The 26889-nt window shown below is 44.8% G+C and overlaps 1 protein-coding gene and 1 pseudogene across 1 annotated transcript; both read right to left on the bottom strand.

Annotated features, from left to right (window-relative positions):
• Positions 1-5374: 5374 nt before the first annotated feature.
• LOC122044549 lies at positions 5375-5484 on the bottom strand (annotated as a pseudogene).
• A 15264-nt stretch (positions 5485-20748) lies between these two features.
• Positions 20749-22785, bottom strand: LOC122041763 (gibberellin receptor GID1C-like). Its single transcript, XM_042601551.1, has 2 exons — positions 22386-22785; positions 20749-21969 (listed from the first exon to the last, which is right to left on the bottom strand). Exons 1-2 carry the CDS (start codon positions 22422-22424, stop codon positions 20968-20970), a joined length of 1041 nt encoding a protein of 346 aa, XP_042457485.1. The 5' UTR covers positions 22425-22785; the 3' UTR covers positions 20749-20967.
• Between the last annotated feature and the right edge of the window lie 4104 nt (positions 22786-26889).

Raw genomic sequence — 26889 nt, 5'->3', positions numbered from 1 at the left:
ATGGAAGATTACTTTTATGCCAGATATATGCATAAGGTAGCTTACAACTATGGAACAAAATATTATTTTGTTCAGATCATGCACAAAATATATTGGTCCAAAGGAATGCATGTTATGTGGCCGATTAAAGTTGTTGTGAGCTATCGACCAAAATATAACTCATACAAAGTATCATATTATGCGCACAATGGGTCGCTCAAAGGAAGGCACATTATGTGACCAATTAAAGTTTGAGTCATATTAGAAAGTATCGCTAACAAATAATGTGTCGGCCCAAAGGAAGGCACATTATGTTGTACTTGGTATCTCATAAAGAGCCCATTTATATGCATTTAAAATTTTATTTTATTTTTATAATTTTATATTACTTATATGTTCTTGGCTTTAGTTAAATTGTGAGCTTAAATAAATTTCTCTCTTTAATTTCAGTGTAATCTGTAACTGCCAGCATTAATAACATCCTAACACTAACTGATTCGAATTTCACCGAATGGAAAGGATATGTAATCATAGTCTTAGACTGCATGGACTTAGACTATGTATTAAGGAATGATCGTCCCGCACCTCTGACCAGTACTAACACTATAGAGCAGAGGGCTGAATTTTAGCTGTGGGAGAAATCAAATCGCATGTGTTTGAGTATCATGGAGCTTTCCATACCGACACCAATAAAGGGTTCAATAACAGAGGAAGGAGATACTAGGAGTTTCCTGGACCAATTAGCAGACCGATTCACCTCAAATGAAAAGATTGAGACTACAACACTTCTTACAAAGTTGGTAACTATATGGTACAATGGTAAAGGAAACATATGGAAGTACATTATAGAGATGTCCAATATAGTAACAAGTCTGAAAGCACTAAAACTCGATATGTCTAAGGGTATGTTAGTGCATTTCATCTTGATGTTTCTATCTGCACGGTTCACTCCTTTTAAGATATCGTATAATACTCAAAAGGAAAAGTGGACATTGAATGACTAATTGCTCAATGCGTGCAAGAGGAAGGAAGACTAAAGATTGAGACATCTGAGAGTGCGAGCAAGAAATGAAAGAGGATCAATAACAAAGGAAAAGAAAAACAAACTGCAGATTCTGGAGGCAACGACCATAAGGAGCACAAGAAGCAGGATAAGGAATCTACTTGTTTCTTTTGAAAGAAGAAAGGTCATATGAAGAAAGACTGTCTCAAGTACGTCAATTGGCGTGTAAAGAAAGGTAAACTTCTCAACTTTGTTAGTTTGGAAGTCAATTTAGCTATTGTATCCACTAACACTTAGTGGATAGATACTGGTGCTACTACTCACATAAATGTCACTATGCAGGATTGTCTCAAGTGCCAACTTCCGCTTGATGGTGAAAGATACATCTATACAGGAAATGCAAAGAATGCTAAAGTCGAGTTGATTGGTATTTTTAGGCTTTGTTTAGGAACTAATGTCTTTCCAGATTTAGAAAATACATTTATTGTACCGTCTTTTCGACGGAATTTAATTTCAATTTTTGTTTGGACAAATCAGGTTATTCTTGTTCATTTAGAAATGGAATTTTCAGTATATTCTTTAATTCAATGTTAGTTGGCAATGGTTCATTGGTTGATAAACTTTATAAATTGAACATTTTTACTCCTACAGTTGATAACGTGATAATGCATAGTATAAGTACGAAACGTAAATTGACTAACGAGAATTTTTTCATATTGTGGCATAGGTGTTAGGACATATTTTCAAACAACGCCTAGAAAGATTAATGTCACATGCAATTTTTGATTCCCTTGACATGTCAGACTTTGATGCCTACATAGAGTGTATCAAGGGAAATACCACTAATAAAAGGAATAAGGGGGCTAGTCGTTGTAGTGATGTTTTGGAGCTAATATATACGAATATTTGTGGACCATTCCCTAAGGCATCTTGGAATGAACACACATATTTTTTAGTTTCATAGATGACTATTCTAGATTTGGCTATCTGTACCTTATTCATAAGAAATCGCAATCTTTGGATATGTTCAAAATTTTCAAAGCCGAAGTTGAACTTCAATTAGGTAAGAAAATTAAAGTTGTCAAATCCAACCGTGGAGGTGAATATTAAGGTTAATATGATGGATCAGGTGAACAACGTCCAGAACCTTTTGTGTATTACCTTACTGAGTGTGGAATTATGCCTCAGTATATCATGTCTGGTACACCCAGTTAGAACGGTATAGCTGAGCATCGCAATCGAACCCTAAAAGACATAATAAGAAGTAAGATGACTTTCACTTCTCTACCAGAGTCCTTGTGGGGTGAAGCACTCAAGACTGCAGTTTATCTACTCAATAGAGTACCTAGTAAGGCAGTAACTAAAACCCCATTCGAGATGTGGATGGGTAAGAAGCCTAGCATTAGGCACTTACACGTTTGGAGTTGTCCAGCTGAAGCTAGGCCTTACAGGTCTAATGAAAGGAAACTGGACTTAAGAACAGTTAGCTGTAATTTTATAGGATACTCTCAGAAGTCAAGAGTGTTGTGCTAAAGGATGTCCACATATCTCCACAATGACTTGATATTGTCCACTTTGGGCCTAGGCCCTCATGACTTTGCTTTTGGGCTCTACCCAAAAGGTCTCATGCCAATAGAGATATCTTGCATCCTTTTAACCCCATGATCTTTACCAAATATTTTCAATGTGGGACTTTGATTGAACCCCAACAATCCTCCCCTCAAATGAAAGACCACAATTACTCTCATGGGTCCGGGCCTCCTCGCGAGCATCCGGTCATCCTGACCTGCTCTGGGCCTCCCTGCAAGCATCCGCGCCCGGTCACCTTAACCTACTTCGGGCTTACCTGCGAGCATCCGGCCACTTTGACCTACTCGCCTCACCGCAAGTACCTGGTCACCCTGACCTACTTGCCCCTGCAAGTATTCGGTCACCTTAACCTGCTCCGGGCCTCCCCGCCAGCATCCGCGCTCGGTCACCTTGACCTACTCCGGGCCTACTTGCGAGCATCAGGCCACCTTGACCTACTCGCTTCACTGCAAGTACTCGGTCACCCTGACCTGCTCTAGGCCCCCCCTCTCCCCGCGAGTATCTGGTCACCCTGACGTGCTTCGGGCCTCCCTGCGAGCATCTGGTCACCTTAACCTACTTGCTTCCGCACAAGTATCCGATCACCCTAACCTGCTCCAGACCTCCCACAAACATCCGGTCACCCTGACCTACTCTGGGCCCACCCTCAACTTCGTTCAAGGCTGCCCCACATGACATCTGGTCTGGACCATGACTCTGATACCACTTGTAGAGGGATCGGTGGCTGGCTTGAAGGGGGGTTGGATAGACGTCACCTCCAAATCGATTGCTTCCTACACTATGTTAGTTTGCGCAGAGGAATAATACAAATAAAACAAACAAGCTAAAGACTAAAGGAAAGAACAAGAAAGCAAACCGCTAACACGTTCGTTTACGTGGTTCGGAGATAACTTGCTCCTACTCCACAACGTGTCCGTAAGGTGGACGATCCCTCAATCCGTCGGTGGATTAGTCCCCGGCAAACTCCGGCTAGCTCAACCTCCTTGTGGGTGGAGAAACCTTACCACAACTCCAACCAAGACCTCTTGGCACACAAAGATCTCTTGAGCACAAAAGACTACTAATTAGACTTTAACCAAGTCCAATTTCGTCAACTATAACCAAGCTCCCAAGCTTTGGTTATATAGGCTGCGGGTTGAAAACCCCGCCTACTAGTCGACTGCCAAAACATGCAGTCGACTGCCCTCTGTGGAAATTCGACCGTTACATCCCAACGGCTCGATACCAGTCGACTGCCAAAACTTGCAGTCGACTAGTGCAGTCGACTATCAAAACATGCAGTCGACTGATCCACACTAACCGAACGAACAGAACCATTATGTTCATACCCAGTCGACTGTGCGGTCGACTGCACCAGTCGAATACTAAAACATGCAGTCGAATGCTATAGTAGCGCTACAGTACTGCTACAGTAATGCTATAGTAGCACTACAGTAACATTGCAGTAAAATCCTAAAACTAGGATTTTACTCTGAGTACAATCTCTCGTGCACTCGTACCCTCACCCTTATGACTTAGTTGCCGCTTCTTTGCAGCCTTGACCTCTTGCCTTCAAGACTATTTCCTTTGGCTCTCTTCCCTCGGATGCATTCAATCCCGCAGCTCGTCCCCAATGTCATCCTTCGCGTATGCCTCGAAGTTGCTTCCCTCGGCCCTTGTCCTCGCTGCCTTGTCCACGGTCCCTCAGATGCTCCATCCTTCACCGGACCCGAAGCCATAAACCTGAGTCACATGTGTATCCTGCAATCCTGCACAACTCAAGTACATATATCAAATAACAAGAGTGAACTTAACTTAAACCCTTTGCCCAAACACCAAAACACATGGTCGCACGGACCATTGGGATTGCTCCAACAAAGAGGGTATAAATTTTATGATCCCTCTAATAGATCCTTTTTCGAAATGGTAAATGCCAACTTCTTTGAGGATAGTGGGAGTAATAAAATCAAGGAAATATCTTTTGAGGAGTGTATTGACAATTCTCTTGTGGTCACTACTTATGTGATCAATAGCGGCATGGTTACCATATCGTACATTATGGTCATTACACATTTAGTGAGCGTAGTGAATCAAGATATTTCCATGACATCTCTAATGCAATTGGAGGAGCCTACCATTGAAATTAATGTATTGCCTCATATTGATGAGCAAGTACCTCAACCACCTCAAACATAAGTGTCTTTAAGGTGATCCATAAGGAAACGGAGAATCACAAATTCTCTTGGTTATGTTTATCTCCAAGAGCATGACTTTGACATAGGGTTGGAAGGTGATCCTACATCTTTTCAAGAAGTCGAACTGTAACGACCCGACCCATTTGGCGGCCCATTTGGCGACCCTCGGGTCGTTTGCCTTTCCCAGAATTCAAACTCTAGACCTCCAGGCTTAAGTACTAGAGTTTATGAATCTTGGTATCTAAGTGAGCGGCGCTCACTTGGCTACCAGGATTCATAAACTCTAGTACTTAAGCCTGGAGGTCTAGAGTTCGAATCCTGGGAAAGGCAAAAATCCATTGGCCAGGAGTGGAAAGTTCTAGTGAGTAACGGCACGTCCGACGGTCGATGACCCTAGGGTCGCCAAATGGGCCGCCAAATGGGCCGGGTCGTTACAATAAAAAGGTGCCTTTTATTGTAACGACCCGACCCATTTGGCGGCCACTTAAGCCTGGAGGTCTAGAGTTCGAATCCTGGGAAAGGAAAAAATCCACTGGCCAGGGGTGGAAAGTTCTAGTGAGTAACGACACGACCGACGATCGACGGTCGGCGACCCGAGGGTCGCCAAATGGGCCGGGTCGTTACAATAAAAAAATTGGACCATTTCTCGATTTATGCGTATCATCCTTGCGCAGGGGCCATGCTAATCTTCTCTGTATCGTTCCAATTTTCTGGAGGTCTAGAGTTCGAATCCTGGACCCATTTGGCGACCCTCGGGTCGTCAACCGTCGAGCGTGCCGTTACTCACTAGGTCTTCCCACCCCTGGCTAGTGGATTTTTGCCTTCCCCAGGATTCGAACTCTAGACCTCCAGGCTAAGTACTAGAGTTTATGAATCCTGGTAGCCAAGTGAGCGCCTCTCACTTGGCTACCAGGATTCATAAACTCTAGTACTTAAAATCCACTGGCCAGGAGTGGAAAGTCCAAGTGAGTAACGGCACGGCCGACGGTCGACGGTCGACTACCCGAGGGTCGCCAAATGGGTCGCCAAATAGGTCGGGTCGTTACAATAAAAAGGTGCCTTTTTATCGTAACGACCCATTTGGCGACCCTCGGGTCGTCGACCGTCGATCATCCCTGACAGTAGATTTTTGCCTTCCCCAGGATTCAAACTCTAGACCTCCAGGCTAAGTAGTAGAGTTTATGAATCCTGGTAGCCAAGTGAGCGCCTCTCACTTGGCTACCAGGATTCATAAACTCTACTACTTAGCCTAGAGGTCTAGTGTTCGAATCCTGGGGAAGGTAAAAATCCACTGCCAGGGGTGGAAAGTCCTAGTGAGTAACGACACGACCGATGGTCGATGGTCGACGACCCGAGGGTCGCCAAATGAGCCGCCAAATGGGTCGGGTCGTTACATGAATAGTACTCTAACTTTGAAAGGTGGATTAATGCCATGCAAGAAGAGTTGAAGTCTATGACAGACAATGATGTTTGGGAACTTGTCGAATTACTTGATGGTGTTGGAACCCCAAGGTTGTTTTGGTGTGATCAACAAGTTAAGTTAGGTCCTGCGTTATTTCTAACCTTGTGTCTAAGTGTGCAGGAGCACAGGTAGTCGAGCGGAAGATGCAGCTAGCGAGAAGGACGGCATGCTGTGCGTCCGAGGGACGAGGCACTGCGGAAGAGTACACCGGCGGACGAGAAGGAAGCGCGCGGTGGTTCCGAGGGACGAAAGCCGGAGCGGAAGATTGCTCGGGGAGCAAGAGACGCAGCTAGCGAGAAGGTCGACGACTGAGGGACGAAGACTGTGGATGAGTACGCTGGCGGATGAGAAGGAAACACACGGCAATTCCGAGGGACGAGAAGCCGGAAGGAAGCACGCTCGAGAAGACCGGAAGTTGGGTTTGGGTGAGCCCTTTTCCGGATTGCCGAGATAACCCAAGCGAGCGGATCTGGAGCGGAAGAACCGGACCGAGGCGGGACTAAACCAGAGAAGAGGTCCAGCACGAAAAAGTCAACGTCTGTTGACTTTGGACTCCGGGGCGCCCGGAGCCCTCCGGGGCGCCCGGAACCCTTCCGGGCGCCCAGACCTTGAATATTGACCAGATCGAGCTTTGACTCGATCTGAACGTTGGGGGATAAAATTTATCCCCCCAAGGGCGCCCGGAACCATTTCAGGCGCCCCGACCAAGGCTATAAATATAGCCTTGGTCCAGAAGCTCTAAATTCAACTGAGAACTCAAGCATTCTTTCTACACTTGTACGCTTTTCTATTTTAAGCTTCTGTTGTGTGCTTCATTGCTGTAAAAGGCTTCTTCGCCTGAAGGAGATACTAGTGCTACGCTTTCTTGGATTAAGAACTTTCCCGGTTGTAACCAAGTAAATCTCGGTGTGCCTTTTACTTTTCTGCTTTTATTTATTTGTCTTATTTTATGCAAGTGTCAGTCAAGAGTCCGAGAAGGGTTGGTTTGTTTTTGAGTTTTACAGGCTATCCAACTGCCCTTCTAGCCGGCCGCAACGGTCCTACAAGTGGTATCAGAGCCAAGACGCTTCAGGAGGACTAACCGCCAATCGAAGCAAAGATAATGGCCGGACCAAGCATCCACCCGCCGAAATATGGAGGAGATTTCGCTACGTGGAAGAATCTGATGCAGGTATTTTTTACCACAGACTTTGAATTAACTCTAACAATGGAATCCGGTTTTGTAGCTCCAGAAGGTAAGGAAAAATGTCAATGGATAAAAAAGGAGCAGGCTGAATTCATGGCGAACGGCAAAGCAGAATTCCATTTGCTAAGCGTTCTTCCACCTCAAGAAGTCAACAGAATCGGACACTACCACTCAACAAAGGAACTTTGGGAAAAGTTCCTCGAGCTGCACGAAGGGACGTCCGAAGCCAAGCTCGCCAGAAGAGATCTGCTTCGGAATCAGCTCACCAGCTTGCAACTTGGGGAAGACGAGACAGTCGCGCACCTGCACTCGAGAATCAAAGAGATCATCACCGGACTGTCGAATCTCAGAGAAAAGGTAAGTAACCGAGATTTGCTAAGGTACGCACTAAATTTATTTCCTAGAAATTCAAAATGGGCATCACTAGTAGATGCCTTTTATATTTCTAAAGATTTAGAAAAGATCCCGTTAGAAGAATTTTTTTCTACTTTTGAAGTGCATGAGTCAGGATGTGCAGGAATGAAGGAGCCCAAGAACAACATCGCCCTCAAAGCTTCGAGAGACGAACCAGAGTCGGAATCTTCTCTCGATGACGAGGAAATGGTAATGATGGTAAGAAGATTCAAGAAGCTTTGTAAATCCAGATCTACTAACCATCCGCAGGAGAAGAAGAAAAGGAAGATCCGCTGCTACCACTGCGACGAAGAAGGGCACGTCAAGGACAATTGGCCCAAGCTGAAGAACAAGAACAAGGAAAAGGGTAAGAAGCCTATCCAAAAACGAAAAGCCCTAAAAGTGACGTGGGACGATACGTTGTCGGAGTCGGAAGTCGAGGCATTCTCCGGACTTGCTCTAATGGCAAGTCATCAAGATGACGACTTCGAGTCAAGCTCTTCCGAAATGAGCATCGAGAGCATCGATGAAGGGGGAGCTTCGTCAGAAGAAAGCAGCAGTTCAGGGGGAGACACGGAAAATAAACTCGACAAGGTAAGTCAGGTACGTTCTCTTCCTCCTGATAAACTTTATAAATTTATTAAGTTATTAACTAAAGCCTGCTGTAAATTAGAAAAAGAAATAAAAGATTTAAAAGTAATTTTAGCTAAATCCTGCCCTCTAGAAGAATTAGATAAATCAAAATTGGAAAATGAAAAATTGAAACTTGAAAATTCAAGTAGATAATTTGGGAAACCATGCATGCTCATCTAATTCTAGAAATTTAAATTGGTATTATAGATATCACCCAGGACAAATTAAGAATATCTCTAGAAAATATGTCCCTAAGAAATTTTTAATCAATCCAGTAGGCTGGAACCTTTATTGGGTTCCTAAATCTTGCTTAGTCTAAGTTTTAAAATTAAAATTAGCGATTTTCAGTGAGAAAGTTAAACAATGAATTTCTCTATGAGGCTTTGTCTAAGGAAGTGGTTGTTGCTCCAATAACTAAGAAGGCCTAGTGCCTCGCCACGACCTGGAAGCCAAAATACTGAAATAAATGTTTAATTAACTTTTGTCAAAGCATTAAAATTAGAATTAATTAATGCTTTCAAAGTTTTTTTAAAAACATTTTTCAAAATATTTTTATACTTAGAAAAATACTTCTTGCCGAAGTGAAATTTTTACTTAGGATTTTCTTTTAACTTAGAATAATTCTCAAAAATCAATCTTTTAAGTTTGAAAAACTTTTTCCTGAAACTAAAATTTTTTTTTTGAAACTACTTAGTATAAGCCCATCTTAGATTTTTTGAAACCCCATTTTTTTGTGATCAAAGGGGGAGAAGAATTAGTATAAGCCTAGGGGGAGGTAGAAATTGAAAATTGAAAATTTAATTTTGTTGCACATTATTGCAATAACTTGTTTTAATTTTATGTCTAGTTTTGACCCTAGCTTAACTTGGGTTGATCACACCAAAAAGGGGGGAGATTGTTGGAACCCCAAGGTTGTTTTGGTGTGATCAACAAGTTAAGTTAGGTCCTGCGTTGTTTCTAACCTTGTGTCTAAGTGTGCAGAAGCTTAGGAGCACAGGTAGTCGAGCGGAAGATACAGCTAGCGAGAAGGATGGCACGCTGTGCGTCCGAGGGACGAGGCAGTGCGAAAGAGTACACCGGCGGACGAGAAGGAAGTGCGCCGTGGTTCCGAGGGACAAAAGCCGGAGTGGAAGATTGCTCGGGGAGCAAGAGACACAGGTAGCAGAAGGTCGACGATCGAGGGACGAAGACTGCGGATGAGTACGCTGGCGGACGAGAAGGAAACACGCGGCAATTCCGAGGGACGAGAAGCCGGAAGGAAGCACGCTCGAGAAGACCAGAAGTTGGGTTCGGGTGAGCCCTTTTCCGGATTGCCGAGATCACCCATACGAGCGGATCCGTAGCGGAAGAACCGGATCGAGGCGGGACTGAACCAGAGAAGAGGTCCCGCACGAAAAAGTCAACGTCTGTTGACGTTGGGCTCCGGGGCGCCCGGAGCCCTTCTGGGCGCCCAGACCTTGAATATTAACCAGATTGAGCTTTGACTCGATCTGAACGTTGGGGGATAAAATTTATCCCCCCAGGGCACCCGGAACCCTTCCAGGCGCCCCGACCAAGGCTATACATATAGCCTTGGTCCAGAAGCTCTACAATTCAACTGAGAACTCAAGCATTCTTTCTACACTTGTACGCTTTTCTGCTTTAAGCTTCTGTTGTGCGCTTCATTGCTGTAAAAGGCTTATCCGCATGAAGGAGATACTAGTGCTATGCTTTCTTGGATTAACAACCTTCCCGGTTGTAACCAAGTAAATCTCGGTGTGCCTTTTACTTTTCTGCTTTTATTTATTTGTCTTATTTTATGCAAGTGTCAGTCTAAGAGTTCGAGAAGGGTTGGTTTGTTTTTGAGTTTTACAGGCTATCCAACCCCCCCTTCTAGCCGGCCGCAACGGTCCTACAGAAGGAAAGAAACCCGTTGGTTGTAAATAGATATTTAAAACCAAGAAGGATTTAAGGGATAATGTCGAAAAGAATAAGGCCCGTCTTGTTGCCAAGGGATTCACTCAGAAAGAAGACATTGATTGCAAGGAGACTCTCTCACCTGCATCGACGAAAGACTCCCTTAGGGTAATCATGACACTTGTAGCTTATTATGATTTAGAGCTATATCTAATGGACGTAAAGACTGCATTCCTCAATGGAGACATAGAGGAGTCTATATATATGGTGCAACTAGAGAACTTTGAGTCTAAAGACTCAAAGCACCTAGTATATCGATTAAAGAAGTTTATTTATTGTTTAAAGCAGGTGCCCCATTAGTGGTACCAAAAATTTAATCAAGTGGTTACTTCATTTGAATTTAAAGAGAACCTCGTTGATCAGTGCATATATGTCAAGTTTAGTGGGAGCAAGTTTGTTATACTTGTTTTGTATGTGGACGATATATTTCTTGCGAGCAATAATAATGGTATGCTGAATCAAACCAAGTCATTTCTATCTGGTAATTTTGAAATGAAAGATCTTGGTGAAACATCCTTTATTTTAGGCATACAAATCTATCATGATCGTTCAAGAGGCATTCTTGGACTTTCACAACAGACCTATATTGAAAAGATGCTTATAAGGTATGCTATGCAGAACTGTACACTAGTGACACACCTGTGTCAAGAGGTGACAAGTTCAGTTGTAGCAGTGTCCATGGCTTGAACTTGAAATAAAGGAGATGGAACAATTTCCATATGCGCCAGCAGTGGAAAGTCTTATGTATGCACAAGTTTATACTCGACCAGATATAACATTTATAGTGGGGATGTTAGGCAGATATGTAAGTAACCCAGGGCCATCGCACTAGAAAGTGGTAAAGAGAGTGATGCGGTATTTGCAAATAACTAAAAGACATATATTCACGTATCGGAGATCACATCATTTGGAGGTGATTGGATATTCAGACTCCGATTTTGCTAGATGCTTGGATAGCAGGAGATCTACTTCGGGCTATATTTTTATGTTTGTTGGAGGGGCTATATCTTGGAAGAGCGTCAAGCAGATGCTAGTATTCACTTCTACTATGAAGGCAGAGTTAGTAGAATGCTACGAAACATCAAATCACAGGATTTGACTGCAGAACTTCATCACAACATTATAGATCGTTGATGGCATTGACAGGCCACTTAGGATCTACTGTGATAATAAAGTCATAGAACTTTCTTCTAAAACAACCAAAATTCGTCGAAGTCCAAGCACATCAACATCAAGTTTCTAGCGGTTAAAGAACGAGTTCAGAATAGTCAGATTATGGTAGAGCACATCAGCATAGATTCCATGTTGGTCGATCCACTCACCAAAGGCTTGGTGCCTAAAGTGTTTCATGCGCATGTTGTGGATATGAGAGTCCTTCTTTTGGAAGAAGAACTCATCTAGTGGGAATATATATTTATTTTATTGCTCTATATTTGATAATAAAGACAAATATTTTATTTTCATTATTGTACGTGCTTAAAGTTTAAAATATTAACGAGAATTTATATGTTTGTTTGACACTCTGACTGTGATATCATCATTTACTGCTGATGTTTAGCATTTGATGTTTGTAAATATGATACAGATTCCTTTTGGAATCATAAAATTGATCATGATTTGCTATTTCAGTTTAGCATAAAATATTTCGCAAATATGATCTGACCTCTTTTGAGGTCATCTTAGGACTAGTTAAAAATTGGCATATACTGATAGCATTTCATGTAATTTTCACTCTACACATCTACATCTTGACCTATATCATTAATGACATTGGTATTGTAATTACTGTTGGGGCTTGTTACGATCATATGCAGTAGCTATGACCTCTTTAGTCCTATACCAATGAAGTTAATGGGCCAACTTGTTTATAGTAGTATTCTATACCCATAAAGTTTGATATCAACTAAATTTTTATTTATATTTCATATATAACTCACAAATAGCCCAAGTGGGTGATTACTGGTTATTATCTCTAATTAGTGGGCTTAATTATAAATTGTGCATATGAGTAACTAACTTAGGCTTATTGGGTTTCGATTGTTGGATGTAGACCTTGCATGTATAGAACCTATAGTCCCACATCTATTATTATCTATATGATGATAATAGATGTGCATATCCCTCTATGAGGAGAAGAAAGGAGTGATTTTATTTTTTTTTATAGAAAACTCTAATTTGATTAGGACTTTTTCTCATCCTTTTCTCCCTCTAGCTCTCTAGCCGCTACCCAAGATTTTGTCGTCTAAGAGTTACCACCGATCATCTCTAGCAGATAATTTCGGTGCCGATGAATTTGGTGTCAACGATTTCAGTGCCAACAAATTTAGTGTCGATGATTTTGGTGTCGCGCCGCCCAACAAATCGTACCAAGAGTTCTCTCGGATTGTTTCACCTTCAGCTTGGCTAGTACTGATTAAAGACGAACGACTCGTGGTTTCATGAAGCCGTCTCAATGACAATTCGACATGGATACGAGTAAAGGCAATATCCATTGGGTTTACTAGTTGATGTACTCCTTTCTACTTTGTATCATTAGTTAGATATACCTAGAGTAAAAATTATTTTATAAAATTTTATTTTATGATCATATTTTATTATGTTATAATTTTACATGCGTGCGCGTATAATATAACTGATGCGGATGTAGCTGAGGGCATAGGAGCAATTAGGGAATAAGGGAGGAGCATTTTGGTCTTTTGGCATGAGTAGGGTTTTGTTTTAAAAGGCAGCATTATTCATGGGCGAAAAAAGGAGCTTCCTCCGTGCTTTTTCTGCCGCCGCCACGGGCGAGGCACCCACGGCCGCCACCTCCGCCGGAGCTCGCTTGCACATCGTTGGTCCTCATCCCTCAAGGTCTCTCCAGGCCAACGCCACCATGCCGTCTCCGCCCCGCGCCCATCACGAATCCCCGGCATTGACGCCGCCGACTACTCACTCTTGAACGCATGCCGCTGTCGCGAGGTCAGGCTCGCGATGCCTCCGACAGCCGCTATCCCCGACAACCGCTGCCCACCGAACTCCGGTAACCCATACAGGGCCTCCAGTGCCCCCTCCCCTTCCCCTTGTACGTCGGCGACCTCGCCGCCTTCGTCAACAACCCTGCCTCTATGAGCGTTGTCGCCCCCGCCGGCCGACACCATCCTCTGCCGTCGCCAGCGGCCATCGCCGAGTCCAGCGGCCACTGCCACCACCTCTAGTGGCCACTGCCACCCTCCGATGCCACCTCCAGTGACAGCCACCAGCCGACCCCCGACCTTCGTCGGGGGCATAGCGCCATCATCGCTGTCGGCACTCCTATCGAGCGTTGATCCAGCTCTCGAGCCATCGCTGATTCGACCTTCAGTCTACTGCTATTGCACTCTACCTTTATGACCTATGTTTTACACTGTGTGTTATGTTCCTGCCACCGAGCCGCTGTATTTCGTATCACTATTATGATTGTGAGTTATTGGTATTATCCGGCCTGCGTGCTGTGTCCCGGCCTATGAGCCGCGGTAGTATTCTGGCTTAGGAGCCATCGTCATATTTCGATCGACATGTCGCCTTTTGGATCCATGTTGCATTGAATTCCGTGTCATCGCCCTTAGATCCGGCTCCTCAGTTGCCTAACATTTGTCTACTCGTCAGAGCCGCGACGACTCGATCTGCATCGCGACTAGCTCACCGATCCATCCGAGGGTGCCCCTCGGGGCCAGGGTACGTCACCGTACTCATCCTATATTTATTTCATTGTTCTACTATTATTCGGCTGCTTATATATTCGTGGGACTTACCTCGAGCATCGGGGTACTAGGGACCGGGGCAACCTTGTTGCTGGCTACAAATACTGCTGACCAGAGGACTTTCGACGACTTAGTCAACACGGAAGACAGCTGACCATCCGGGTCATGGAGGTGCGGTCAACATTCTAGACACGTCGCACCGGCAGTTCTGTCTTCTCAGATTCCCCATAGGATCATATTGGTGCCGTCTATGGGAACTTCGCTTGATCTGGAATGTGAAGATGGACGATGCCGGAAAATTCTGCCATACTCATGACCTTGGTGGGTTTCGACGAGCATATCATATTCTCCTCACTCCACAGGTATTCGGGAGTCGAGAAATTGAGTCAGATCCTCTGCTGATCGGCAGGTCAGTTTTTTCATGACATTTTCTCTTTCAATCATAGGATCTGCCATAGTTCTCTGACCGAGCACTCTTGTGCCGATCGACCGTGCTTGTATTATATTAGAGTCACAGGCTTGATGCCGAAGACTCCCGTGCCAATCGACCAGGTTTATATTATATTATATTAGAACCACAGGCTCGATGTCGAAGAATCTCGTGCTGATCGGTCGGGTTTATATTATATTATATTAGAGCCACATGCTCGATGTCAAAGACTTCCGTGCCGATCGATCGGGTTTATATTATATTATATTACAGCTACAGGCTCGATGTCGAAGACTCCCGTGCTGATCGGTTGAGTTTATATTATATTATATTAGAGCCACAGGCTCGATGTCAAAGTCTCCCGTGCCGATCGACCGGGTTTATATTATATTATATTAGAGCCACAGGCTCGATGTCGAAGACTCCCGTGCCGATCAACCGGATTTATATTATATTATATTAGAGCCACAGGCTCGATGTCGAAGACTCCCATGCCGATCAACCGGATTTATGTTATATTATATTAGAGTCACGGGCTCGATGTCAGAGACTCCCGAGCCGATCGGCCGGGTTTGAGTTATATTAGAGCCACGGGTTCTAGACGTCGAGCGACAACGTTAAATCTCTGTGAAGGCCGTCGAGTGGCCATGTTAAACCCCTGTGAAGACCGTTGAGCGACAATGTTAAACCCCTGTGAAGACTGTTGAGCGGCGACGTTAAACTCCTGTGAAGACCGTCGAGCGACGACGTTAAACCCCTATGAAGACCGTCGAGCGGCGACGTTAAACCCCTATGAAGACCGTCGAGCGACAACGTTAAACCCCTGTGAAGACCGTCGAGCGGCGACGTTAAACCCATGTGAAGGTCGTCACTGGTCTCTGGCTAGTCTTATCGGATATTCTATCTCCCTCGTTCGAGGTCGAGTGGTCTTCACTGGTCGCGGACCAGCATATCAGATATTCAATCTCCCCCATTCGGGGTCGAGCGGTCTTCACTGGTCGCGGACCAACATATCAGATATTCTATCTCCCTCGTTCAGGGTCGAGCAGTTTTCACTGGTCGTGAACTAGCATATCAGATGTCCTATCTCCCAAGTTCCAGGTCGAGTGGTCGTCACTGGTCTCGGACCAGTCTTATCAGATCTCATATCTCCCTCGTTCGGGGTCGAGCGGTCTTCACTGGTCACAGACCAGTTTATCAGAGTATCTATCTCCTCCGTTCGGGGTCGAGCGGTCTTCACTGGTCGTGGACCAACATATCGGATCTCCTATCTCCCCCGTTCGGGGTCGACCGATTTTCACTCGTCGCGGACCAACATATCAGATGTCCTATCTCCCCCGTCCGGGGTCGAATGGTCATCATTAGTCTCGGACCAGTCTTATCGGATCTCATATCTCCCCCGTTTGGGGTCGAGCGATCTTCACTGGTCACAGACCAGCTTATCAGAGTATCTATCTCCCCCGTTCGGGGTCGAGCGGTCTTCACTGATCGCGGACCAGCATATCGGATCTCCTATCTCCCCCGTTCGGGGTCGAGCGGTTTTCACTGGTCGCGGACCAGCATATCCGATCTCCTATCTCCCCCGTTCAGGGTCGAGCGGTTTTCACTGGTCGCGGACCAGCATATCAGATGTCCTATCTCCCTTGTTCGGGGTCGAGTGGTCATCACTATTCTCGGACCAGTCTTATCGGATCTCATATCTCCTCCGTTCGGGGTCGAGAGGTCTTCATTGGTTACGGAGAATATCAGAGCAGATTAACTCCCCCATCGTGGTAGAGCTATCTCCAATGGTCGCGAACAAGAGTATCCCCACTGGTTTCGGGCTAGAATATCTCATAGGCTCTGCGCCCGCTTAGCTCACGATGTTCGCTTCCGTGCTTCTTCAATTCCCGGGCTACACCTCCGATTCAACTCATGGGCGATGCGCCTGCTCGGCTAATGACTTTTGCTTGTGTGTGCTTTCAATTCATGGGATATACTCCCGTTCAGTTCACAGGCAATGCACCCACTCGGCTAACGACTTTTGCTTGCATGCGCTTTCGATTCATGGGCTATACTCCCGTTCAGTTCACAGGCGATACACCTGCTCGGCTCATGACTTCCGTTTCCGTGCGCATTTGATTTTGCGGGCTATGCTCCCGCTCAGTTTTCGAGCTCCACTTCCGCCTGGCATTGCCTCATCGCTCGTTCGGTATTCGCCCGGGCACTCACTTGGCGTTTGCCCGATAGCTTGCATGGCATCCGCTCGGCACTATTTTTCGTCGCTCGGTCGACACGTTTTTCTCGCCACTCTGCCAAGCACGCGTCATTCTGTCATCACTTGCGAAGTCGTCCGACCGGTATCGCTCAACCGTCCATTCGGCCACACATTTAGATTACTTGGTCGAATGCTCGACATTCTCTCGATGGTCTGGTCAGCATCTTATAGGTCGACTGGCCGACACTTTCTCGGTCACCCGCCCGCCATCGCCCGCTCGTTTGCTCGGTCTGCTCGGCATCCCACGTGCCGCTCGATCAACTATCATTTTACTCGTCGTTCGATTAATGTTTTGTCGTTCGCTAAGCATTGGTCCGGTTATCGACTTGGTCCGCTCAACACCGTTACCATCTCATGCGACACCATTACTATAGCGACCGCTCGTGTGACATTATATGATGGGCTCAATGATTTGACTCGGTCATCGAGAGTGATTCAGCCTTTGTGATAGACTATCTAGTCAGTCGGGCTCACGCCTCCTTCAACTAGACTTGAGGGGGAGGCTTGTGATGCGGATGTAGCTGAGGGCATAGGAGCAATTAGGAAATAAGGGAGGGGCATTTTGGTCTTTTGGCATGAGTAGGGTTTTGTTTTAAAAGGCAGCACTGTTCATGGGTGAAAAAAGGAGCTTCCTCTGTGCTTTTTCCACCGTTGCCACGGGCAAGGCACCCATGATCGCCACCTCCACCGGAGCTCGCTAGCACATCGCTGCTCCGCATCCCTCGAGGTCTCTCCAGGCCGACTCCATCGCGCCGTCTCCGCCCCACGCCCGTCACGCATCCCCAGCATTGACGCCGCCGACTACTCACTCTCGAACGCATGCCGCCGTTGCGAGGTCAGGCTCGCGATGCCTCCGACAGCCGCTGCCCCCGACAGGCGTTGCCCACCGGACTCCGTCAACCCATGCAGGGCCTCTAGTGCCCCCTCCCCTTCCCCTTGTACGCTGGCGGCCTCGCTGCCTTCGTCATCCACCCTACCTCTGTGAGCGTTGTTGCCCCCGCCGGCCGACACCATCCTCTCCTGCCACCACCAGCGGCCGCCGCCGAGTCCAGCGGTCGCCGCCGAGTCTAGCGGCCACTGCACGCCACGTTTAGTGGCCGCTACCACCCTCTGATGCCACCTCCAGTGACAGCCACCAGCCGACCCCCGACGTTCGTCGGGGGCACAACGCCATCGTCACTGTCAGCACTCCTATCGGGCGTTGATCCAACTCTCGAGCCACCGCTGATCAGACCTTCGGTCTACTGCTATTGCACTCTATCTTTGTGACCTACGTTTTGCACTGTGTGTTGTGTTCCTGCCATCGAGCCGTTGTATTTCGTATCGTTATTATGATTGTGAGTTATTGTTATTATCCGGCTTGCTTGCTGTGTCCCGGCCTGCGAGCCGTGGTGGTATTCCGGCTTAGGAGCCATCGTCATATTTCGATCGACATGCCACCTTTTGGATCCATGCTGCATCGAATTCCGTGTCGTCATCCTCAAATCCGGCTCCTCAGCTACCTAACATTTGTCTACTCATTAGAGATGTGACGACTCGTCCACATCACGATCAGCTCACCGATCCATTTGAGGGCGTCCCCCGGGGCCAGGGTACGTCACTGTACTCATCTTATATTTATTTCGTTGTTCTACTATTATTCGGCTGTTTATATATTCGTGGGACCCACCTCGAGGATCGGAGTACCAGGGACCGGGGCAACCTTGCCTCTAGCTACATATACTACTGACCAGAGTACTTTCGACGACTTGGTCAACACGGAAAACAGCTCACCATCCGAGTCATGGAAATGCGATTAATATTTCAGGCACGTCGCATCGACAGTTTTATCTTCTCAAATTTTCGACAAACTCAATAACAATTATAAATTATTATATTTTTATTTTTAATACATATATTTTCTGAAACGTATTTTTGTACCCACCATATCAAACTTCCAACGGACGTCCCCTCTTTCTCTCGGACTCCATCATTCGTTTTGATTTTTCTATTACGATATATGATTGATGAAGATAAGACTGAGTTGGAGCGAGGGGTGGAGGGAAAGACAAAGGATCCCTGTTCGGCTGAAAATCAAACAGTCGCTAACTGTGTCTGATCATTGATCTTCTTCCATAATTTGATAAAAGCATGAATCATTGCAACAAAATTCAAAAGTGCGTGAGACATTTAATGGACATCACTTAACAGGAAAAAAAAAACAAAAATAAAACAACGCCCCCATCAGATATTGTTCTTCTAAAATATCCGTCTCTCTTAGCGCCATTGTAATAGCAACTGTCAATAGCTACCATAACATACAGTGGATGCCCCCCGAATTATAGTACAGTTATCATTTAAATATCCACGGCTCATCCAATTACAATATATTTGTTGATTTTTTTTTTTAAAAATGGAGTATGTAATCATAAGATGCTAAACTTATGGTTCATTTGTCGTGAATATTTTTTTATTTATCCTAATGGTTAATAAAATTTTTTTATATAGTCAAACTAGTCATCCCAAATTCAATGTTACCTTATTCAATATTTTTTATAATATATAAAAGTTAATGAATAATTAGCTACAACCTTATTTTTTATTTCCTAAAAAATAGTAATCCCAGTTAGTCTTATTGATCATCTCTGAAGGTAATCGGTCTGATTTCACGGAAGTTTTCCACCAGTCACTAGGGTAAATAAAGAAATGTACGCAGTGATAGTCAATCTAGAAGTCCAGCATTTTTTTAATTACGCCCCACATTTGAAGGAAAAATTCCTACAAATACATTGTAGCTGGGTTTGAACCCCAGGTACCTGGATGATAATCTGAATATCCTATCGTGACATTATAATCCCGGAGATCTTATTCTTTATTTTCTAATTACTACACTAGGTAGAAATTAATTATTATAATATGTAATACTTAATATCATACTGTTGTTGATGTAGTATTGTAGCAAGTATTTCCTATGCAACTTTTATAATTATTTTAAAATGATTTTAATAAGTTTAAATAATTTTAATAAGTTAATAAAGAATATTTTAATATAATAATATTCAAAATGAAAAATGAAAAATTTTAAGATTTAATTACAACCTATGATCAAAAATCTTATCTTTATAATAACTTTTATAATTATTTTAAAATGATTTTAATAAGTTTAAATAATTTTAATAAGTTAATAAAGAATATTTTAATATAATAATATTCAAAATGAAAAATGAAAAATTTTAAGATTTAATTACAACCTATAGTAACTACTAACACAATATATTATATAGTAGCTTTAATAATTACTATAATATAAAAAAATAATTATAATATAAAAATTATTTATTTCATATTTAGATAAAATTAAAAAAATTGATAAACTTAGTTAGTCTCATTGGAAGCGCTCGCAGCGGATGATCAAGAAGCCCAACATCCTTTGATTGTGCTCCCCATTTGAAAAAAAAATTTCTATAAATTCGTAATAACTAGATATCGAACCACGAATTTCTAATGACAATCTAAATATTTTACTGTTGTACCATAGCCTCCGGGCATATTTGAGACAAAATAAAAAAAAAAAATAATAATTCCAGTTAATCTCATTGACTATCCCTGGAGGTGACCAGCTCGGTCCCACAGAAGTTTCGCACTTGCCACCAGGGTAAATCGAGAAGCGCACACGGTGACAGTCCAGAAGTCTAGTATCCTTTGGTTATGCTCTCCATTTGAAGAAAAAATTCTTATAAATATATTATAACTAGAGTTCGAATCACGGATACCTGAATAATAATCTGAATATCCTACCGCGACATCATGATCCTGAGACAATATTTGAGACAAAATAATTTCTACACACGATCGTAATTACAATGTCATTAAAAAAATTATTTTCAAAATAAAATTATTAATAGAGCGACCTTTTGATTTATTTTAGTTTATTTTAAAAAATAAACATCATTTTAATGATTTGTAAAATTTGGGAACTTCATGGAAGGCGAAGAACATGATGAGTATTAGTCAAGATTAAGAGCTCGAATGTTTAGCCATGCTACTGTAATCAGGCATCAGATTCAATAGAACAGTTCCCGGAGCATCACAAATCTGAATCAACCCAGAAAAAAAAAATGATGAAGCACAAGTAGCACCGCCGTGAAGAACAGTATTTAGTCATGCTTTTGATGTACATCAATCTGTGTATCAGTGTGTCGACTACAGGTTAAAACGGACGAACTCCTTGATCTCCTCCATGACTTCGTAAAAATGGTTGGTGTTGGGCAACAAGTAGAATCCAATGGTGGCCTGCTCGCGGTAGACGACCTTCACAAAGTGTCCGGCCGTCTTCAAGCCTTCGGCGTAGGCCAACTGCCAGTCCTGGACGAGATCCAACCCTGCAACTATGACGAGGCTTTTGGGGAAAGCAAGCCCTTCGAGCCGGACGCCATTGGGACCGAAGGGATTGCAAGCAGGGTGATCTCTGTCTGCCCCCTCAGGGAGAAATGCTTTCCAATACCAATCCCTGTCTTGAATGGTGACGAAGTATTTTCCGTCCAACCTCTGCTCGGATTCTGTCCTGCGGTTGCCGCCGAACATGGAATTCAGGAGGATGTTGCCGGCGATTTCGATTCCAGACTCCGCCGCCCTTACGGCCACGTGATGGGCGATGTTACCCCCGGAGCTGTCCCCTGCGAGGAACACTCGAAGCTTGCCCTCTTTCCCGCTGCGAAGCCATGGCTCTGCGCTCGCCCACTTGAGAGCCGCCCACCCGTCGTCGTATGCACAGGGATACTTGTACTCCGGTGCCCGCCGGTAATTGACCGAGATGACTACGGCGTCGCAGAGGGAGACGAACCGGCGGCAGAGGGAGTCGTAGATGGCGCTGTTGGACGAGGAGTGCGCGAAGCTTCCGCCGTGGAAGAATATGATGACCGGAAACGTATCGGATGAAGGCGGCTGGTAGAGGTCGGTGAAGATAGGGATGGAGCCTGCCGCCGTGGCGGGAGCGGGGCGGTAGATGCGAGCGACCAGATTGTTAGGGCGGTCGATGAGGACGTCGAAGGAGATGATTCCATTGACGGGGGTGACATTGGCAGGGACCTTTCGGTCGAGGAACTCGGCGAGGTGGCGGTCGAAGGTGCCGTCCGGGCGACGCAGCAGGTTGTAGGCCAGCTTGAAGTTGGAGATGAGGACCCAGGTGTTGAGGGGAACCGCCATCTGCACCGGCGTGAGAAACAACAAAGAGGAGGTGAGATCGAAAGCGATAAGCAGAAGATCGCAGGTAAATCTGGTCTAATTTTTAGGAAGAATCAAAGCTGAACGCGATCAAAAATCTTATCTTTGAGAAGATGAAAGAAGATCCTCATTTTCAAGCAAAGATTCAAGCTTTATCATCAGAATTCAAGACAAGCGAAGAACACCAAGAAGAACAAAAAAAGGAAAGCAAACATGAATCGGCCCCAATCGATACATCACACTTTACCATACGAAAACAATCGAGCAGCAAAACTCTAACGTGAAGCAAAGAGAAGAGCAGCAAACCGATCGAAACCCCCCTCGGAAAAATAAAAATCCAAAGCAAAAGTGCCGTTGGCGAAGGAAAACAAGAAAGCAAAATAGGAGAGATCGAGCACCTTGGACTCATTGGCGTTAATCTCGTTGCCTCCGGCCATGTCCAAACCGCGCTCAGCGAGAATCTAAAAACAAGAAAGCAGCAGCGCCTAGAGAGAGCATAACATCCAAAGAAATCTCTCGCCTTTTCTCATAGCATGTGTTCCAGGGACCGAATCGCGGCTGCTTCTCCTTCCGGCACCGACCCTCTTTCCTTGAAAACCCTATTCGTACGTTTCTCGCACTAATTCCACAACAACCACCAAAAAGAGGGGAGATCGAGGAGGACAAAAGGAAGTACGAGGAGAGGAAGAGAGGGGGGTGAAAGAAGAAGAGCAGGAAAAGAAGAGGTCGATAGGAAGACGCGAGCGGAGCAAGGTAGAAGAATAGTCTAACGTACGCATTCGCCCAGTGCGAGAGAATCTGTTTATTTGTAAAGAGTGTGATTCGCCATTAAACCGTAAACCGAACCGACCGATTTTGATCCGGTTAATTTTAATTGAGTCCTTAACATTATCTCTTATATATATATATATATATATTATTATTATTATTATTATTTCTCGTATATATGTTTTGCCTAAATTTTAAATCAAAATTATATGATCGTAGTTAACAGCTATTGCTTCATAATAACTTCTCTATAGTTACAGTAACAATAAAAATTATAGCTCTTATAATATAAATGTTAAATAAATTTTAAAAAATTATAATTTTCAATTTGAATTAAATCATAGAGCATATAATATATCAATTGAAATTTATCAGAGATCCATCTTTATTTTTAGATTTAACCTATAATAATCAAGTATTAGACTAAAAAAATATATTATTTAAAGTCTTTTAAAAAAATTTAAAAAGTTTTAATCCTTTAATTAAAATTATTTTTTATATTATAATAATTATAAAATCATAGTTGTTATTATATTAATTGTTATCACTGTTATAGTAATTGTAAAATAATAATTATAATTTTATAGTCACCGCTGCAGGTCTAATCAATTTAAATAGCATTGATTTCTTTTTCTAAAATATTATATTTATGTGGTGGGATTAGTTTATTATTTAAAATCCCCTTTGGAGTATTAAATAAAAAAAGCTCAATTATGTGGACTTTAGGGCTATTATTAGTCTCGAAAGTGTATTGGAAGGAAGATAAGAAATTGTGTATTATTGCTGACGCACTACCAAAACAATCATTAGCCGTAGACATGATGCCAAAATCATGAGAGATCACAGTGAGTGGGCCCCTCCCTCACGTTACAGTCTGCGACTGTAACACTGTTGGCAATTGCCCTCTTATTTGTCCTGCTCCAATCAAATCTTTTTTATTTCCTCCATTTTTTTTATAATTTATATAAATTTGAGATGGAACGAGCTCCACTTGTCGGATTTTGAAGCGTCCAAACTCGCGGTGGCCTACCCGAAGACAAACACCGCATCCCGTCGACAGCGGTAAACACGTCTCTTCCAAGTAAACGCTCCGCAGGAACTTCAGTAAACAGCAACCGACAACCATGTTCGCGGGTCGGGCTCCGACTTGACTCGGGTTCGTTAGGAGGAGACGCGACGAGCGTTTGAGTCAGTTTGTCAATTCGTCGCACATGAGGGCCACGTGATCAGGCAATCTATTTAATTTACGGCGGCAGAATTAATTAATGCCGTGGCCGTTCTACCTCCTTTCGATTTTTTAACTCGTGTCCTTCTTCGTCGACCGGCCATCAAAATGCTGTGCTGTTCTCCTAGCTTTACTTGTATCTATAGTTAGCCGGATCAGTTGGGATTGGGATATAGCATCGTACTTCCTTGTTAAAAACCTTTAAAATTTAAAGATACATAATTAATAAATATTAAAAAAATACCTAAAATAATATCATTTATATATAAATAAATTAAGAATTTTATATATACATGCAACTGGCACTCATACTCAGATGATATTATTATATATATAAATTTAAATTAATAATAATTTCACTATCATTTAAATATAATAACATTTAATAATATTTATATTTTTATATTATAAAATTTTTATTAACACACTAACAATAATCCCATTCAACATCAAAATACTCCTATAATTTATAAGATGACTCAATTAAATGCAAATAAAATAGCTAATCTTTTGATTTAATATCAACAGTTATTGAATCTTTTGATTTAATATCAACATCAAAAATAATTTTTTAAAGACATGTTGATTCTACATAATAACTGATCCGGTGGTAAAGACAGGGGACCCTCGTTGGCGGAAGGTCAACGACATGTGGAGGTCAAAGGTCAAGAAATTCAACCCTGAGACCTGACCGACCGGATTGAGAAGGCCGACCGGCCGGGAATCCCCTGAGCCGAATGAAAGACAACCTGACTAGGGGTCGGGTTTCCGATGCTCAAGGTAAAAAGGTTTCATGGCCGAGCGGGCTGTTCGTTCGACCGGGGCATGCACAAGGCAACAAAGACAGGTAGGAGCAATCTCATCCGAGCATAAGACCGAGAGTCCTCCCAGTCGGACCGATACCTACAACCGGGGCAGAAGTGATATGCCTGCTGAGCGGCCGAACCGCTCGGCCCTGGAACAGACAGGAGGCGCAAGAGGACAAAGGAGACAGGGGATAACATCATCCTCGAGACATCTGCCGCCGACAAGCAGCAGGGTTGGCGACCGAGCCGTACACAGGATCATACGGTGGAAGCTTCCACCGTCACATCCGGGATATGCTCGGATGATTGCGGAATGGCGTCAGGGGTACTTTTCTGACATGGGCTCGTTAAGGTATGTTTGGGGAAGCGTGCACGCATCGAGAAGCATGCCCGCGCCTCCCCGGGGTTCTATATAAGGACCCCCAGACGTCGACGAAGGTAGGCGCAATCCTCACTGTAGCCACAGTTACGCTGCCTCTCTCATTTCTCGTTGCCTGACTTGAGCGCCGAAGGGCCGTCGTCGGGAAACCCCTCCCGACTCGGCTTCTTTGCAGGTCCATCGGAGATATTCATCGCGGCCAGAGACAGCGGAGCGTGCCACGTCCCCAGCATCCGTCGACTCAGCGCTCGGACAGGATCAAATTGGCGCCGTCTGTGGGAATACACCTGAATCCGAGCGGAGATGATGGAAGAAGCTGGACGCCAACTCATGGTGACGCTCTCCCCAGAAGAACTCGACGAACTCATCCAAGCGCGAGCAACAAAAATCGTGGAGCAGCAGCAGAAAGCTCAGGCTGAGTGGGCAGCGCAGCAGGCGACATCAGCATCGGGGGGCCGAGCGGCACCCGAAGAGCGGCCGGAGCAGCTCTCAATATGGGGGCAAAATAAGGGACCAACCGACACCCAGATGGGGGCGCCGCCCGCCCCGATACCTTTTCATCGGGTTCTGTTCTAGATGCCCTCGGAGGTCGCGCAAGCTAATCAGGACAAAGGATCTTCATCAGACGAAGCACCCGTCTGGGACGTCAGAAAAGGAAAAGCGCCCCGAACGGACGCGTCACCCGAGCGGATCAACCGACAGTTCTCAGATGTCATTCTGCGTGATCCACTGCCGAAGCATTATGTGCCCCCTGCGATCGGGGAATACAACGGGACAACCGACCTAGACGACCATCTGGGTAAGTTCGACAGCACTGCCACTCTGCATCAATACACAGATGGTGTGAAGTGCCGAGTGTTCCTCACCACTCTTTCGGGATCGGCGCATCGGTGGTTCCGGAGGCTGCCGGACGGATCTATCACGAGTTTCAAAGAATTCCGAAAGGCGTTCCTCCATCATTTTACGAGCAGCAGGTGCCACCAGAAGACCAGCGTCAATCTGTTCGCCATCAAGCAAGGCTCGAGGGAGTCGCTCCGAGCTTACATCCAACGCTTCAACCAGGTGGCCATGGATATTCCAACGGTCACCTCGGAAACAATGATGAACGCATTCATGCAAGGGCTCGTGGACGGTGATTTCTTCCGCTCGCTCATCCGAAAACCGCCCCGGGACTACGACCATATGTTGCATAAGGCCAACGAGTACATCAATGTGGAGGAAGCCCAGGCGGCGAGAAGAAAGGAAGCCCTGACGGACCAACTAGCCTCCGCCGAGCGGAAGCATCCCGTCAGTCACCAGCCCCCAGAGGACCGCGAGCCGAAGCAGCTCGTCCTCATCAGTACACTCGGCCGAACGCCATCCAGCAAGTCTCGGCCGATCGACCCAAGCCCAAGGGGAAGGTATGAACCCCGATGTTTTGTTCACTCCATCAGTCAGCTACTCACAACACCCGCGACTGTCGGAGCCTCCCTCCCATCACTCATCCTGCGCCAAAGAGCTACCATCGCCGATCACCTTCACCAGACCGGCGACATCGACAACGGAGCCCCGTTCTAAGAATAGAAAGGAGATCCCCCGAGCGGCAACATCATCAGTAGCCTGGAGCCCACCATCGGGCGTCGCATGAACGACCTCGACCATCCGCTCGGGAGGAGGAGAATAGAGGCAACGCATCTCGAGGCGAGATCAACATCATTGCCGAAGGCCCGACCGGAGGAGACTCC

Source organism: Zingiber officinale, chromosome 2A (assembly GCF_018446385.1).
Source record: "Zingiber officinale cultivar Zhangliang chromosome 2A, Zo_v1.1, whole genome shotgun sequence".
Taxonomy (NCBI): Eukaryota; Viridiplantae; Streptophyta; class Magnoliopsida; order Zingiberales; family Zingiberaceae; genus Zingiber; species Zingiber officinale.
Note: the sequence above shows the minus strand (reverse complement) of the source record. Positions and strands in the feature narration are given on the sequence as shown.

Excerpts from the sequence above, each read along its gene's own strand:
- LOC122041763 (XM_042601551.1), bottom strand. The coding sequence starts at position 22,424 with ATGGCCGGAGGCAACGAGATTAACGCCAATGAGTCCAAG. Across the intron at positions 21,970-22,385 it reads TTAACGCCAATGAGTCCAAG|ATGGCGGTTCCCCTCAACAC; the intron begins GTGCTCGATCTC and ends ACGCCGGTGCAG.